Below are 16,162 nucleotides of genomic sequence, written 5' to 3'. Positions count from 1 at the left end.
GCATAGCAGGTGTGTGCGGTGACAATGTGTAGCTATACGTATGAGTGTATATGCGTCCAGGTAAAATCTGAAGTATGTGTAATAAGTGTGTGAGAAGGACATACAAAAACTCGTGCAATATGTGTAGTGGGTTTATCTACCCATCTGCAACAAACGCATGCAAACTAGTCACTTTGTGTTGTCACTTAATGAGAGAGGCAAAGTTGCGGATAGTGACCTATATGTGTACAGGCATCATTCGTGCATATAAAGTCATGACTGGTACAGGCATAGGAGCATGAGTATTTACCTTAAAGAGGACACCATCCTCAACTATCCTATTTGTTAATAGATGACATTCTTGGTTATTGTTGGCAATTGTTGGTAAAAAGAGTTATTATTAATTAACAGACGGTCAACACTTTACCGGTTTGAGGTAGACATATGTTGAGGTGATAGGTGTCTGGAGACATAGTCTTACATGTTATCAGGTAACATACGTTCTGTTAGAGACAGGTTTAGGAATAGTCATCAAATTCAAGAGCTAGAACGATCATGGACGGTAGTAGGGTTCGAGTCCTTGGGAACCGAAGTACCCATTTGCATTTAACCTTTCTTGTCTAGCAACTTGTTGAGCACGGCTGGATCTGTGAATACGTGAGGGATGCCTTGTGAGATAATCCTGAATTTTGCTGGAGCCATGAATGAACCTTGTATTCCAGCAGTTTTCATTTTAGGACGTAGGTTTAAGAAACCTTTGTGTGTTTTAACAGTCAACTTTGAGTAGTCCTGAGAGATGAAAAGTTTTGTACCTTTCCATAGTATGTGGTTGTGCTTCCTCATGTGGTTCAAGATGAGATCTACATGTTGATATCTTAGTGGTTTGCATGCTATGGGTCGAGGGGCTTTGTGGTTAGGAGATAACTGTGTTAGGACCCTGTGGGCCCTATCAAATTCCAAATCCTTGTCAAATTTTAATTTGGTTGCCTGGGTGAACCATTTCTCTAGAAAGGCAATGCAGGAGTGAGATGAATTTTTTTCACCTTCTGGAATGCCAAAAATACATTGGTTGCCATGCCTGTTCCTGTCTTCTAATTCTGATATATCTTAAGCAAAAGAACGGGAGGCGTTACTGAGATTTTGAATGGTCTTTTCCATTATATTCCCGTTGTCTTCCAGGTGGCTGATCCTGTTTTCCGCCTCTGCAATTCTGGAGCTTGTTTTCTTCATATCTTGACGAATGGCTGCGATTTCATTTTGCATGATCTCAGTATTTGTTTTTGACGATTTAGCCAAGTCATGAACATCCGCAAGTTTTTTTAGGATCATTTCCATTGTCGAGTTAATGTCTTGTTTTGGTTTTACTGGAGAGTCTAGATGCGGAGGGTCCGCTTTCACTCTTTTTAGTGAAAGTTTATTGTCCTTTTCCGCAATTTTTGAATGCTGCTGTGAAACTGAAGAGGCTAGAGGTATGAGCAACTGAGGATGATACTATAGATGATAGAGGTAGCACTGGAATTACACTGAGGTTGCACTGAGATTGTGTTGTATTAGATCACCCTAAAGTGGCACTGGGTAAGCCGAGCTAGATTCTTTTTTTTTTTACTGTCACTTTCATGTGCAGCTCAAATCTGTTGAGCTAGTAATTTTGGGTGGCTATTTTGCAACTGTAAATCTAGTGATGCACACCTCAGGCACTTACTAGTTTCGATGAGCAGATTGGTGACTTGTAGATACCATTGCGGGTTGTCATATACTTTTAACAGGTTGCTGTGCATTACTTGTACACGAGTAGAGCCTGGTTAACAGTATTAAGTGCAGACTGTTTATTCAGATAAACTCTGGCATGGGCACCATCTTAGAGTCAGGCATCAAGGACAGGCACTCAGATAGTTGATCAGGAGTACAGGCAGAAATACAGTAGTAGGGTCTTGTTCATGTTTGTGACCACCAGTCCAGTCCGACCAATTCAGATACTGAGGAGCAGTGAGACAGGAGAGTGGTGTGATGAACTGTTTGTCCCAGGACAGTCAGCCTTCCACCATTTTGAGGACAGATCACTGAAAGGAGCTGACCGGTAGAGAGCAGATATTACACCATCACTATATCCGACCAGGTCTAATGCATGTCTTCAATATGAACTGTGATGTAGATTTGGGCATTTCTTTTCAATAAGCAGCAATTGATGATCACATTGATGTTTACATTGATTCTAAATACTTGTGGCCACCATTTTAAGGTCAGGCAACTGGAACAAGCTGCTCGGTGATCAGCTCTTGTAATCCCTTTCAAAAATTACAAAAATAGTCAAATATGTACAGCGTTTTGCCCATTGTGTAGATTGATGTGGATTAGTTCCTTAATAATGTCTTTTAGCACATCGAGTTGAGAAAAAAACGAACGCACGTTGTTAAGCGGCCGCCATTTTAGGTTCAGGCATCCAAATTGACAGGCCTCCGGTAAGCTCCACCAAATTCATTAAAGGTGATTTAGCGCAGAAAACAAGGTCAGGAGCGCTGCTTATTAAAAATGTATACTCTTGGTGCTGGTTAGAGGGCTCCGCACTGCAGTATGAGGGAGCCCAGGAGCCACGTGGTTTGCCGCCCTCGCAGCCCTACCTCCAGTGAAGATCAGGGGCCGTTTGTAATCCGCCGGAATCCTCCAATTCTAGGCACTGTGCCCAGGCCAGGGTGGTGCCTCTTGCCATTCTTGTTACAGGACCTCTTCATTCAAGAGGCTGCATCCCAAAACACCGCCGATATTCGGAACAGCATGTTCCTCCAGAGCAGAGCCGAACACTCACACCGCCATCTTCGTCTGAATCCAAACCACTCCCCCCAGGAACTTTAATTTTCAATAAAGAAATGGATGGTAGCCGGCCAATTAAGAAGTGCGGCTGCCAAAATGCTGCATGCCAGTGAGCCGCACGTAACAAAACAGGCATACACAACAGAAGCAAGCATTGGTCAATGCATGAAAAGTTTACTGCACCCAAGACATCTTGCAATGTTCAGGACAATTCCCCATCCCACTCGAGGCCTATGGCAATGCCACCTCCGGAATGGAATTTCTTCCTGGATATTTTAAGATGGCTCAGGAAAACATTTGTCACTCTTGGTTAGACAGGCATGTTGTGGAACAAACTGTTCGCCGGGAAGGAAGGCCTGCCTTCTTTGCGTCATACGGCGGGAGAACGAAGAGCCTTTGGGGGTTTGCATTTTACAGTACTAGTGAAGAAAAAACAAAGGGAACGCGGACAACAGGAGGGGGGCGGGAGCATGGAGAACATGGACAACGGAAGGGGCGGCAGGATGGAGAACACGAACAACGGGAGGGGGCGAGATCAAAGGAAACGCGGACAACAGAGGGGGCGGGAGGATGGAGAACATGGACAACGGGAGAGGGGCGGGAACAAAGTAAAACACAACAGGAAACTAAAAAAATAGTACACATACCGTGTAACAACCAAGTAAAGGGGCCAGTCGCCATGGGAGGATACAAATGACGACATGGCCGTACTAAGGAGGGACTAACAAGCCTATTAAGAAAGCAGACGCCAGCATTTACGAAGTGCAAAGACACAAGCCAATGAAAAATGTGGGTGGGGCTTCTCCTCCGTACTCTACTTACAACAGATCACCAGAGCAGAGCCTTCCTGCTGGCTCAGGCTCGACCTAAAAAGACATAACATGCAAGTCCCTTTTTGCTTTATAAATAAAAATTGTTTAAAATAAATAGAATAGCTGCTTATGAAGTAACTGACTGAACAGGTCCATTAAAGCATGTCTCACGCAGGAGGATTGACTACAAGAGAATGAGAAGCTAATTTTCTATTTCTTAAGGGGTTTTAAATCTGTACAGCAGTAGTATTGTTCTGTTTTTCATTTAGGTATTTCTCGGCAGGACTTGTTCTTCTTGTGCAAACGAAGAAACTGGTGTCAGATGACAATCACACTCACCCACTTTGCCAAGTGACTGAACTGCACCCTAGACATTTACAAAATAGGTTATAGCAATATGAAGAACTGGCATAAAAGAAGGTCCACACTCATTTGTTTCTTAATATTTTTATTAATACAGTGTTCTGCATTTTTTCAATCCCCAGTCGCTTTTTTAATGTTTTGAATGTCTTTACCAGCCTATGGTTGAGCTGAACCTCAAGAACAGAGAGGTTTGTGGGTCTAATTCACGCTCAGCCTGTGCACGGCTATATTTTGGAAACATGATTTCTTCTCATGGTTGAGGTTAAGGGGTGGCCCATCGACCGGTGCCCATGCTTTGCAGTTGGTCAAACCCAACTAAGCTATCTCTGCCATGAACAAGACTCTTGCCAGAGCCTTCCTTTCCCCGGATCCTCACCAGCATTGAATTGAACATGGCAGCCCATCCTGCTGCCCACAGCCTAGGCTGCTGATTTTGATTCTGTGACTATGAACATTCATTGGGTTAGAAAAAAGATTATACTGAAATAGTTGGCATTTTAAATGCATTCATTGGTTGTCCATTTATTAAATTAAATGTCCCAGCACAAAATGTAGCTAAGAAAAACATCAAGGCCAATCAATAATGTCTGAATACTCCTTGTGGTGCCATACAGCAGATTCTTTCCCTGTACAACTTGGATGATGTATGCATGGCAATGTTTGCTTTTTAATGTTAGGCATCATCTCCATATCTCTTCTCTGAATCTGTTCGTTTTTTGTCTTGACGCTTTGTGAGTGCAGGGCTGAGCATAGATGGCCAGTTGGTTTAAAAATCACTGCAGATGGCACAGCCTGTAAATGTGAAGTCATTACAGTGTGGTTCTCACTTGACTGCACGGTGCACTGCATTACTTAAAAAGTTTCATATCCTACACAAGGTGCTGGTAAGATAACATCTGGCGGCCATCTTGGAGTGGAGCACTTTGGTAATTAACGTTATCATAACTCTTCTTTAGGCAATTTTGATATGTTCAAACCAAATATTTCGTATGTATTTAAGGCACTTATTCGATTGATAGTTGTTGCTCACATGTATTTCTGTCAAGCAACTCTTTTATGTAGGTTTGTAAATACTCAACCCGACGGCTGTATGTAGGAGCACCCAGGAAAGAAAGTGCTTAAGCTGTCTTTTATTTTTCTGAGTATCTGAACCAGTGTTGACGATGTCTGTGGTGGCAGAAGTCTTGGTTATTTCACAGTCAGAGGTCTGTAGTACAAGGGACACTGAATATGAATTTTGAGAATTAGAGAAATGCAATTCCTGGGTCCAAATGTGTCATCCCACTCTGCGGCGGGTGTTCTTTACATGCTTCCCTCTGTGGACTCATTAGGGCAGTGGCAGAAAGCCGAGCCCGTCCTCCCTTAGCTTTTCCTGCAGCCAAGGGAGCACTTTGAATAGATTAGTGTGGAAGTCCCTGGATTCAGGCTTTGTAAATGGTTGCCTTCTGTTATTTAAGCATAGGTTTGTCACACCCCAGCTGATCACTCCAACCTACAAGAAAAAAAAGATGTATTCAGTTTTGTTACTGTAGAAGCAAGCATGTTGGTATAGCCCTGTAGTAAATCTTCCAACAGCACATGGGTTAGAGCAAGCAGTGAAATTCAAGGGAGAAATACAAGAGATATATTAGAGGCCGTTCAGGAGCTCAAAAAGCAGTGATGTGTGCTGTCGCTAAAGACATTCTTTGGGAAAGTGGGGTTCCCCAATCTGAAGAAGTCATTTCCAAGAAAGAAATAAGGCTGGTCATTTGTTCAACGAAAAGAAGTGGCAGCTGTGTCCAGCGTTTGTTCAAAATGTTATAGGCACTTGGGAGACAGCAAGGTGTCAGCATTTATCAACAAAGGAGAGGCATTTAGGGGCATATCAGCAACACCCGGCGATAATTATCGCTCAGCGCTCTTAGCGTGAGGATAATTATCGCCGGGTAACGTGGGGACATATTTACAAGCAGGCGTTAAAAAATTATCGCCGCTTTTGCGGCCGTTTTCGATCATTTTATCGCCTAATTAGCAAGGCTACGCTAACGCGTGAAACATTGCTTTAGCGTGGGGATTCTTTACGCTATCTCAGCGATAAATATCCACGTTACCCGGCGATAATTATCCTCACGCTAAGCGATAATTATCGCCGGGTGTTGCTGATATGCCCCGTGGATTTTTATCGCTGAGATAGCGTGCTATTAGCAACGCTTATCTCCTCAGCGATAAAAATCCTCACGCTAACTGCCTAACGTGAGATTATCGCAGGAAACCCAGCGATAATCTCACGTAGTGTGGCATCAGCTTGCTGATAGGGACTCACAAACTTAGCCATGATATCCACCTTCCATAGGATATCATGGCTAAGTCAGTCCTGAAGCAGGCGTAAGGAAAGTAGCGATAACAGGGGTTATCGCTACTTTTCCTGACGCTATGCTTCATAGCGTGGGGCTTGATGATAGGAGAAATGTCGCTTAGCGACATTTCTCCTGTCATGTTAGGTCAGGAACGCCCACTTTGCATCTCATTAGAGATGCAAAGCTGGGCGTTAGGAATCCCCACGCTAAAGCAAGGTTTCACGCGTTAGCGTACCCTTGCTAATTAGGCGATAAAATTATCGCCGCTTTTTGGCCGAAAACGGCCGCAAATGCGGCGATAATTTTTTAACGCCTGCTTGTAAATATGCCCCTTAATCCTTTCTTTAGAGTAGAATGTTTTCATTGATTTGGGGGCAGAAGGTGTGACCTCGGACATTAGGTAGACTTTTAATTTAGCCTTTAGATTTTTCTAAGGAGCACTGCGAAGTTTTGCACACGCTCTCAATTGCGAAGAGCCCCCTACAGATTAACTCATGCATTCGCCCAGCTTGCCTCAGCTCTTTAAGGTCTTCTTTTGGTGCATGAATAGTTTTTCTTCCCCTTTGTTTGGCTGTTCACAGAAAACATAAAGTAGCCCACTTCTGAGTCTGTAGAATTGTTTTGAAGAAAAATGGTTCCGCTTGTGGACATGCCTTCATGTAGACAGGACAGCAGGAGAAATGGCTGAAAGACTAGAAGGACTTTCAGAATCATGACTTTAGGGTGAGCAAAGGTTCATCACTTTATGTCCCATAGGGTGGTCTCTTGATGGGGCATTCATTTGTTCCGTTGGCCCATCAAGTGCAAGAATACATTAGGTTAGCTCAGCGATGGAACGGCTGTATTCAGTTCTTCTACCACATATCACACGTAGCTCGCCATTGCCCCCCGCTTGATAGGTCACAATTGCTTCTTCATTGGTCTGTGTTACAATGCCTTGTCACCGCTTTTACTCAATCCAATATGAGGCTGAGGGTCAAGACTCTTTAGCTTTCCAACAAGCCCAGACACACATCCTGAATGTGAGCACATCTTTAGAGTGTCCACCGCATAGGGCAAGCGCGACCGCTCAGCCTGGAGATCATTATATTAATTATATCACTTAAGGCACACAAAACCCTCTGGATCATGTCAGCGTACAGTAGAGAGAAGGACATGTAGCAGGTAACAGGCTTTTGGGGTGAGTGCAGTATACCAGGTTGACTTGGGGATCTGTACTATGTCCTGAGGATTCATAACAATCGGCCGATGTGAACCTTTTAAAAGCATATGATTTTTATTAGCTGCACTCAACTAGAGGAACCATCATCAGCTTGTCAGTGGTCCCAAGCGCCTCTACTAAGTTAAGCCGACACACCCATCAGTTCTCGCATTTGGTCCACTACATTTGTCATTTAGTGGGTGTAAGTGCATCACTCAGTAGATCTATTAGATGGATGTATTGGGTAAGGTTTGGCAAGAGGGGTTTCTTTTTAAGCCGTAAGCCCCCTGAGTGTTTAGGCTATTCCTGGAAGATATTTTGTTTTAGTTTTGTTGAATTTTTCCTGATGTCTTTGTCTTCCAGGGGAAGCTCCTCCCTGTGCAGATCCTTGATGCCTCTCCAGCTGGCACGTTCAGCCATGAGAGAGCTACATTTGGGAGTTTTGGGGGACAGCTTTGTAATGCAGGCTTATTTGAAGATGCACCATCCTACTGGCGGGAGACAATGTAGCTATATGAGAACTGGTGAAATGTAGTGGAAGTGCTGAGACACTGATATCAGGCAGGTCAACATGGGATGCAGACATTAACTGTGCCATCCAACTCTTGAATAGGCCCATCAGAGAACCCTTAACAGCTGTCTCTTCTGGACAAGATGACAGTTTTCTACTAATGCACAGCTTGGCTTCAGGGTTGCAGGAAGTTGTGTCTCAGAAAACAGATATTGAACAGTTTCATTGTCTTTAATGAATAGCCCCAGTACGGGATACTTCTAACTGCAGATTTCTCACCTACTGAATATCCCGAGACGCCAGACTGGATCCGGAAACTTTTCCATATCTCTTTTATGTAAGTATAGGGTGCTGGTTCCATTGGGGCAATGCTACAGTGACATCACCGGAGCCATAAAGCACCCACCCTGACATAGCCTCACCAGTTTTCTTTTTATCCAGCGCAATATGACAAGTATCCAGAGCTTCTCTCTTGGAAATTTATCATTTTACAGTGTGACATGAGATGTGTCCATGTGGTTGAGGTCGAGGCACTACTCAAGGTCATGCGACGAGTGTGTCTTCATACACCCGCAAGGCCATAAAGGAGTACAAAGTCAGAATATGGTCAACACCAAGCGTCAAGCTCTGCGGCGGTCACACTCTGAGTTGAGGTCTCCCTCTGGATCCTGCTCCTCTCATCCAGCAAATTCCACTGAGAAGAGTAGGCTTGAAGACGACTTGCAAAACGCTGTTCACAGTTGAGAGGTTTGTCACTTCAACACACTCTAGTTGACTGTGGAGTCACCCACGGAGTCAGAACCGATGATGGTTGATGTCTTCCAAAAAGCCTCATCTGCAGAGCCATAGTAAAAGTCCCATACTGGTTCCTCTTTCACAAAGGCCATATTCAGAGCAGATTTAGATGTAGCCAAATTTTCAGGAGCTGATCGGGCGTTCTTCCTCCGCACTATTATGGAGATATTGTGGCGCACTTCGGCCCCCCATGGTACGCCTTTGGGCTCCGTAAGACCTTTTAAGGATTTGTTTGTATTCCTGCTGGTGGGTCTTCCCCTATGCCATATGCCCCCTGCTTTCTGTATGATAAACCTCTGGTGTCGTCTAGAGTAATTTCTGTGCTGAAACCCTCATCAGTTGACCTCCCACAAGCACCGACGCACACACTCCAGCTCCTACGGCCCCGGTGCCACCCACGGAGCGGCCTGTGTTGAAAGTTAATGCTATCCTCCAAAGGTCAACAAGAGATAACTAGAGCATAGTAGCCGAGGAAAGGTTTAGGGAGAAGCAGCCACACAATTCACACTAACACTAACTGACTGAGATCATATTCAGACGCCAGATGTCATTCAGCATGAGACTGATGACAGCAGCTGTACAAGACAAAATCCGGGTGCTTTCCGTGCAGCTCCACCAGAAACAGGATCAAATATACAAAGGAAGTCTTGTCAGTGGAAAGTTTGGCTCTTTGTTCCCTGAATGTCACATATTTGTTGAGAGGATTTTCCCAAGCTTTTTGGGACAGGGCAAGAATGGTGGTGGCAAAACTACCAGACCACCTTAAGGATCGCTTTGTGGAGGTGATTTGTGATGGAAAAGACTCCTCTAAACAGATAATCAGAGCAGGACTGGATACCACTGATTCAACAATATTCATGGTATACATTAAAGCATGTCTCTTTGGGGATAAAGGTGGTGCTACGCTAAAGAGAATGAAGTGTGGGAAGGCGCCAGCCCGATCTTTGAGCCCCCAGTCTTAATTTGGAGGCCAGTGTCAATTTTGTAAGTTTTGAGCCTTCTCAAGGGGCTTCGAATTCAAGGACAAGGGATTACAAATGTTGGATCCCAGATGGACTGTAACAAGGAGATCAGATCTGATGACCAGCTATTTAGGGGTATACTGACAGCAAGAAAGCCAAAGTGGTTCTGTATCCCGGTGCATATAAAGATCGCTTTTGCTCTTGCGAAGAAAGAATAGCTGGAGGGAATCCAGTCTCACTGTATCAGGAAGGTCATTTATCTCACCACTGGCTATGGGGTGTCCTGACGGGTGGGAACATGGGTGTCCCATCACACCTTCACCAGGCATTATTGTTCGGATTCAGAAGTAGGAATGAAATACCATTTTGCACCATGGTTGGAGCTCCAGGATTTTCTCATCTGACCGTACCTTTAGAATGACCACCTGAAAGGGGTACTGGCTTCGAATCTATTTAACAGGTGAGGAATCCACAGGTATAAAATCCATCAGAAGAAAAAATGGGGAACTGACATCTGTGCACCAGGATGGTTCCTTTATGGCACCACGTATTTCACTATGTTGTCACTTCCAGTGTCAAGGTGATGTGAGTGCCATCAACTAATGTGGGACAGCCATGGAAAAAGTTACAAATCTAGTCTGGCACCTTAGGATATTTGAGAGGTGAGGAATCTGTAGGTAGATAGATTATCTACCAGAAAGATGATGACTGAAAGTGACATTTTCATTTAGTTCACTCGCCTGAGATCTGGATTTTAATGCCAGTATCAGGAATTTTCCAGTGGCTGCCAGTGGCCACGTTTATTGTTGGATGTAGAGTCATATGAGTAGGTGGAAAAGTGTAGCAAGGTTCATTGCAATACCGTGTATGGATATTTATTCGATTGAGGTCAGACTTAGTTCAACATAAGTGATGTGGTGTTCTGTTGTGAATTTAAGACCTGGGATAATCTTAAGATTTAGGAGTATTGTCAAAATATTGGTGGCCGGGTTTGGTAACCGCCCTCCGGAATATTAATGTTGAAGATCAAAGATGAGAGTGTGAGCCTAGATCAACAAACGCCATCGACACATGGTGATCCGGATTCATGCATGTGCTTTCTGTTAATTACAGGAAATACAAGCTCAAGCAAATAGTTTTGTGTTGATGCAAAGTGCAGCATTAGATTTTATGACAGAAAAAGAAACCTCTGTATTAAGACCTTTTTGTCCTTCATAACGTGTTTGTGAAGCACATTTTCGTTGGCTGGTATGTTGAAGATGATTAACAGAGATTTATTTTTACCCAGCCTATTGCCATTCAGATCATTATCTTCAGAAGGATGAAAGACTGACTGAGCAGTCTTTCATCCTTTATTTTTACCCACATTTCTAACCTGTGGCCATGAGATCCCTGCACTGGATGGTCAGGCAGAAGTTCTTCTGCTTGGTGGCTGGCTTAACATGGTCCTCTGCCTAGCTTTTCTAGCAGTGCCAAACATCTAGGGATCCTCTTTGACCTCCCAACATGTCTACTGGCTGACGGCAATTAGTCCAAAATATTGCTGCAAGAGCTTTCCTAAACGTCCCCTGCAATGTCTCTTTTAGAAACTGTCTTTGCTTCTTCCATTGTTTTCAAGAGATGCCTTTTGTATTATTTTGTGGTTTTGTCATAGGGTATTTTATGGAGGAGACCCCTCTCTCAGACTCATCTCTGCCTTTGTTCTTGCTGCTGACATTCTGTTTGGTACACTCACAGAAAGTGCGTGCCTTCTCTTACCTTGTTCCCAAATCCAGGATCTAGCTTCCTTACTCTTTGCAGTCCTAGCCAGCTTTATCTGTTTCTAGAAACAACTTAAAACCCACCTATTTTCCAGCAAATATTTCAAGTCTAGTTAATTATTGCTGTCATTTTCCATATAGCACCAAGATGCTCATTAGAAGTAACTGTGCATTCTATACATATGCATCACCATCATCTTAGAGCCCCAGACCGGGTTGATGCAAAGTGTATAATCTTCTTCTTGCAGAGCACCTTGGAGGCCTGGTCTGAAGCATGACTGGCGAGCTGTTGTAATTAGTGAGGCCACTCCACTTTCTATTGAGTAGTATCCAATTGTGGTACAGGGTGCTTTTAAAGATGAGGGACAGGCCGAGAAGCTGGTCTGTAAAGAAACTCGGGTCCTCATTTACACCAATTTGACGCAGGGCAGCGCTGCACGTCACTTTGTTGCACTGCCCAGCGTCAAAAGAAAAGGACAGGAATGCGCTATATCACAAGTGGCAGCCTAGTGCCAACGCAGGCACCCTTGCATCTTGGCACAATGGTGCCTGTCGTTGAAATCAGGTTTTTGTGCAGGAAGGGACACCTTCCTTCACAAAAACAACAGTTGTACCCACCCCTGGAGAGAAGCAGAGTTTTGACGCATTCCCAGATTTATGCTGTGTTGTAAATCTGAGAATGTGTCAACAACCATGGGCGTTGAGTGGGAACACCCACCGAGGCCGTGTGAGACAACGCCGTGACTAGTGCTGCGTTGCCTTACACCATATCTACAAGGCCATGAAAAGACAGGTAAGGTGGCTTTCTGTGGCCTCGTAGACATGGGTCTGCACTGTGTTCTGAGGCACACTGGGCTTGTAAATAAACCCCCGGGCTCTTCAGATCCTAAACTGACAGAACTTTCACCATATGATGGTTCGAGGTTAAGATTTCCTTTCTGGACAGTGTAGGATGGCTGGAGGGGGAGGGTTGTCTATGTGAGCCAAAAAGAACCAGACAGTGCCTTCAGAGAGGTATCTAGTGTTCTCTCTTTTTGGGGTGGAGTCGCTCTTATGTTGCCTGGGTCGTGCAGTGTATTTCCATTTCAGTTTTCATATTTATAGAGAACTAGTGGGGTTCTTTTTTTTTTTTTTTTGAAACCGTTTATTGCAGTTTGAAAAAGTTACAGGTATGGGCCTACAACCACTCGGCCGGCCGCTAGAGTGACAAAAGCATATTGCATACATACAGTAAGAGTCTCTTGGCAGTGCAGATTAGCAAAACAGGAGAAATCAATGTTGCAGGCCGCATAGCTCCATGCCCACAGTACGGTTCCCTTTTATCAAAACAAAACAACACAAAAAAACCACACCCGCAAGGCAACCCGCGATCCAAAGTGACAGCACGTGCTCCGTAAGTGGGGGATCCCAACCAGCAGCAGTACTCTGGAGAGGGGAATGGGAATAGATCAGGGACTGGGGGACCGCGTGCCCAAGGCCGAGGGAGGGGGGCCATCTAGGGAGACGGAGCAGGCGAGGCAGCCGGTAGCAGTGGCGGCTCACAAATACCCCCGCGGTAGGCGTTCCAGGGGCCCCAGATTTTCACCCACGCCCCAGGCTTACCCCTCGCCACATACACCACCTTTTCACGAAACATACACCAATCCATATGTTCTTTCCAGGCCAACACCGCAGGGGGCCTCTGGGATCCCCACAATTGGGCAATGTCACGCTTAGCTATCATATATCCCAGAGTCACCCACCGCGTCTGCGGGACCGAATAGTCATTTGGTTCCCACACATTCAGCAAGCATCTCCTCGCTTCAGGCAACAGCGCGACACGCGTAACCACACGCAGGACCTCATGCACACCACGCCAGAATCGCTCCACCTTTGGGCACTCCCACAGTATATGCATGAAAGTTGCCAACGCGCCACAGCCACGCTTACACATTCCGTCACCAGCAAAGCCCATACGTAGAAGCCTTGGCCCCGTCACGTAAACCCGGTGAAGGATCTTAAGCTGGACGAAACGAAGGCGAGCCGGGATGGCCACCTCTTTTGGAGAGGCCACCGCGGAAATCCAATCCTCGTCGTCCAGCTCTAGCCCGTCGGCAACCCAGGCCTCGCGGAGACTAGTCAGCGGGCACGATCTGTCGTTGATCAGTTTTTTATATATGAGGGAGATCGTGCTGTCTGGGACATGGCCATCCAGCACTCTGTCCTCCAGGGGGGAAGACTCCGGAATGGACGCGACATCCGGGAAGACGGAGCCCAGCGCATGGCGGACTTGTAGGTACCGAAAGTACTCACTGCCCTGCAGCTGAAACTCCGTCTGCAGCGTCGCAAAAGTCTTGAATCCCCCCCTCGTCCAGAGATCTCCCACAGTGCTGATTCCGATCGTGTCCCACTTCTCAAAGCCCTTCGATGTCCACAGGGAGCCCAACCTCTCAGACGCATATAGCGGTGACGCCCGGGTCAAACGGTCCTTCCACCCCATAGCTGCATTAGCCGCGTGCCAGACACGCACCATGACACGCGTCGGTCCCGTCAGACGGGGGTCGGGCGCGGCAGAGTAAAGCGCTCGATTGTAGTCGCCACCGGGCAGGAGCATCTTGTCCATCTCAAACGCCGGGTTCAAGGCGGGCCCGTAAAGGCCATGATTAATTGCAGCCAGTTGGGTGGACCAGTAATACCGTTTAATGTCCGGGAGGGCGACCCCCCCATCGTACCACGGGAGCGTCAATTTAGCCAAAGCAATGCGCGGCCTCCCGTCCCAGAACAGGCGCCGCTGGAGGCCCTCCACCTCACGGAAGTAGCGTGCCGGAACCAAGTCCATAGTATTCTGGAGGGCGTAGAGGAAGCGCGGCAAGGACATCATTTTAAACAAGGCCGCTCGGCCGAGCGGCGAAAGCGGCAGACGCCGCCAGCGCACCACGTCCTCCTTCAAGCGCTGGAGGGGGGGCAGCAAATTCCGCTCATAGCGAGCCTCCGGGTCAAGAGTGATATATATACCCAGGTACCGAAACCCCTGGGAGGCAATCTGGATCGGACAGTCCCGTGGTAGGACCGGAGCCTCCCCGGAAAGCACATATACACAGGATTTCGCCCAGTTGATGACAAGGCCTGAGTTGCGACCGAATGAGCGCAAAACATCAACCAGGACGATCAGTGATTTACGCGGGGAGGCGAGATACAGGAGGATATCATCAGCATAGAGGGACACACGGTCCTCATGCTCGGGGGTCCAGCGGAGACCACGGATGGAAGGGTGCCACGGCAGCCACTCCGCCAGGGGCTCCAGGGCCAGTGCAAACAGGAGAGGTGACAAGGGGCAACCCTGTCGCGTGCCCCGCCCCAGCGCGAACGGGACCGAGACTCGCCCATTCACCACCACCTGCGCCAAGGGGCCCGAGTACAACAATTTGACCCAGCTAATAAAGCCCGGTCCAAATCCAAATTTCGCCAGCATCGCCCAGATGTATGGCCACTCAAGCGTGTCAAACGCCATGGTGGCGTCCAAGGACGCCAAGATGGCCGGCTCCCGCACAAATGGGACACGCGCGAGCACACCGTGCAAGCGCCGCAGATTGAGCGCCGTGTTGCGGTGCGGTATAAAGCCAGATTGGTCTTGGTGGACCAAATCGCCCACCACGCCAACCAACCGGTTGGCCAACACCTTGGCGAGGATTTTGGGCTCCGCGTTCAAGAGCGAGATCGGCCGATAGGAGGCGACCCGTTCACGGGGCTTCCCCTCCTTGTGGATCACCACGATTGTGGCCAGACGCTGGTCCGGCGGGAGGGAACCCTGCGAGTGTGCCGCCAGGAACATCGCGCGCAGGTGGGGCGCCAACACATCCGGGCGTAGCTTGTATAGTTCGATGGGGATACCATTGGGGCCCATGGCCTTGCCGGATGCAACCGAGCGAATAGCCAAGGCAATTTCGTCCGAGGTGGGAGGAGCGTCCAGCGAATCCCTGTCCTCCACCATAAGGGAGGGCAGTGCGATGTCCCGAAGCAGGGCATGGGAATCTTCCTCCGAGCAGGGGGAAACCGGGGAGTAGACTTCGCGGAAATAATCCGCAAAGCAGGAGACAATGGCTTCCGGCTCGGTGACACACGCACCATCCGCACTCTCAATCAAAGGAACCACGCGACTCGCTCTCTCCCTCTTATCCAACCACGCAATCAATTTGCCAGCCTTATCACCCACATCATACAATCGCCCCTGCTGCTCTCGACCGAGGCCCCTGGCCGCCTCCGTGACGAGGGCCCGATAGGCCGCCTGCTTTAGGTGTAGAACATGCAGCTTGGCATCTGTTACCCCGCTCCCCAGTTCACCCTCCAGTTCTGCAATCTCGGCCTCTACCCGGGTCACCTCCTCCCGCTCGCGCCGCCGGGCATGGGAGATAAAGGAGAGGGCCTCCCCTCTAAGAACTACCTTAAAAGCCTCCCACAGGGAGATGGCCGAAGGGACCGACCCCACATTCTCGTCAAAATAACGCTGTAAGGATTTGATCAAATCGGCACGAATGGTGGGGTCGCGCAAATACCATGCATTGATTGGAGCGACCCTGCCATCCCCCCTCGGGAAGACATCGAAATGTAACAGCAATGGGGAGTGGTCTGAGATACCCCGCGCCAGATGGCGCACCT

At 47.3% G+C, this 16,162-nt stretch overlaps 1 protein-coding gene across 2 annotated transcripts in view; it reads right to left on the bottom strand.

The window, feature by feature from the left end:
- Window positions 1–4,030: 4,030 nt before the first annotated feature.
- The window catches only part of LOC146835421 (complement factor B-like), a 687,940-nt gene continuing 675,808 nt past the window's right edge, over window positions 4,031–16,162 (bottom strand). For both annotated transcript variants that reach the window (XM_085602982.1, XM_085602983.1), the window contains one exon: window positions 4,031–5,454. In XM_085602982.1, the coding sequence (XP_085459108.1) occupies window positions 5,290–5,454 (165 nt within the window). In that variant the 3' untranslated portion in view covers window positions 4,031–5,289. The remainder of the gene's footprint in view (window positions 5,455–16,162) is intronic.

Source organism: Triturus cristatus, chromosome 4_2, assembly GCF_964204655.1.
Source record: "Triturus cristatus chromosome 4_2, aTriCri1.1, whole genome shotgun sequence".
Taxonomy (NCBI): domain Eukaryota; kingdom Metazoa; phylum Chordata; class Amphibia; order Caudata; family Salamandridae; genus Triturus; species Triturus cristatus.
This window is presented reverse-complemented; position numbering and strand designations above follow the sequence as displayed.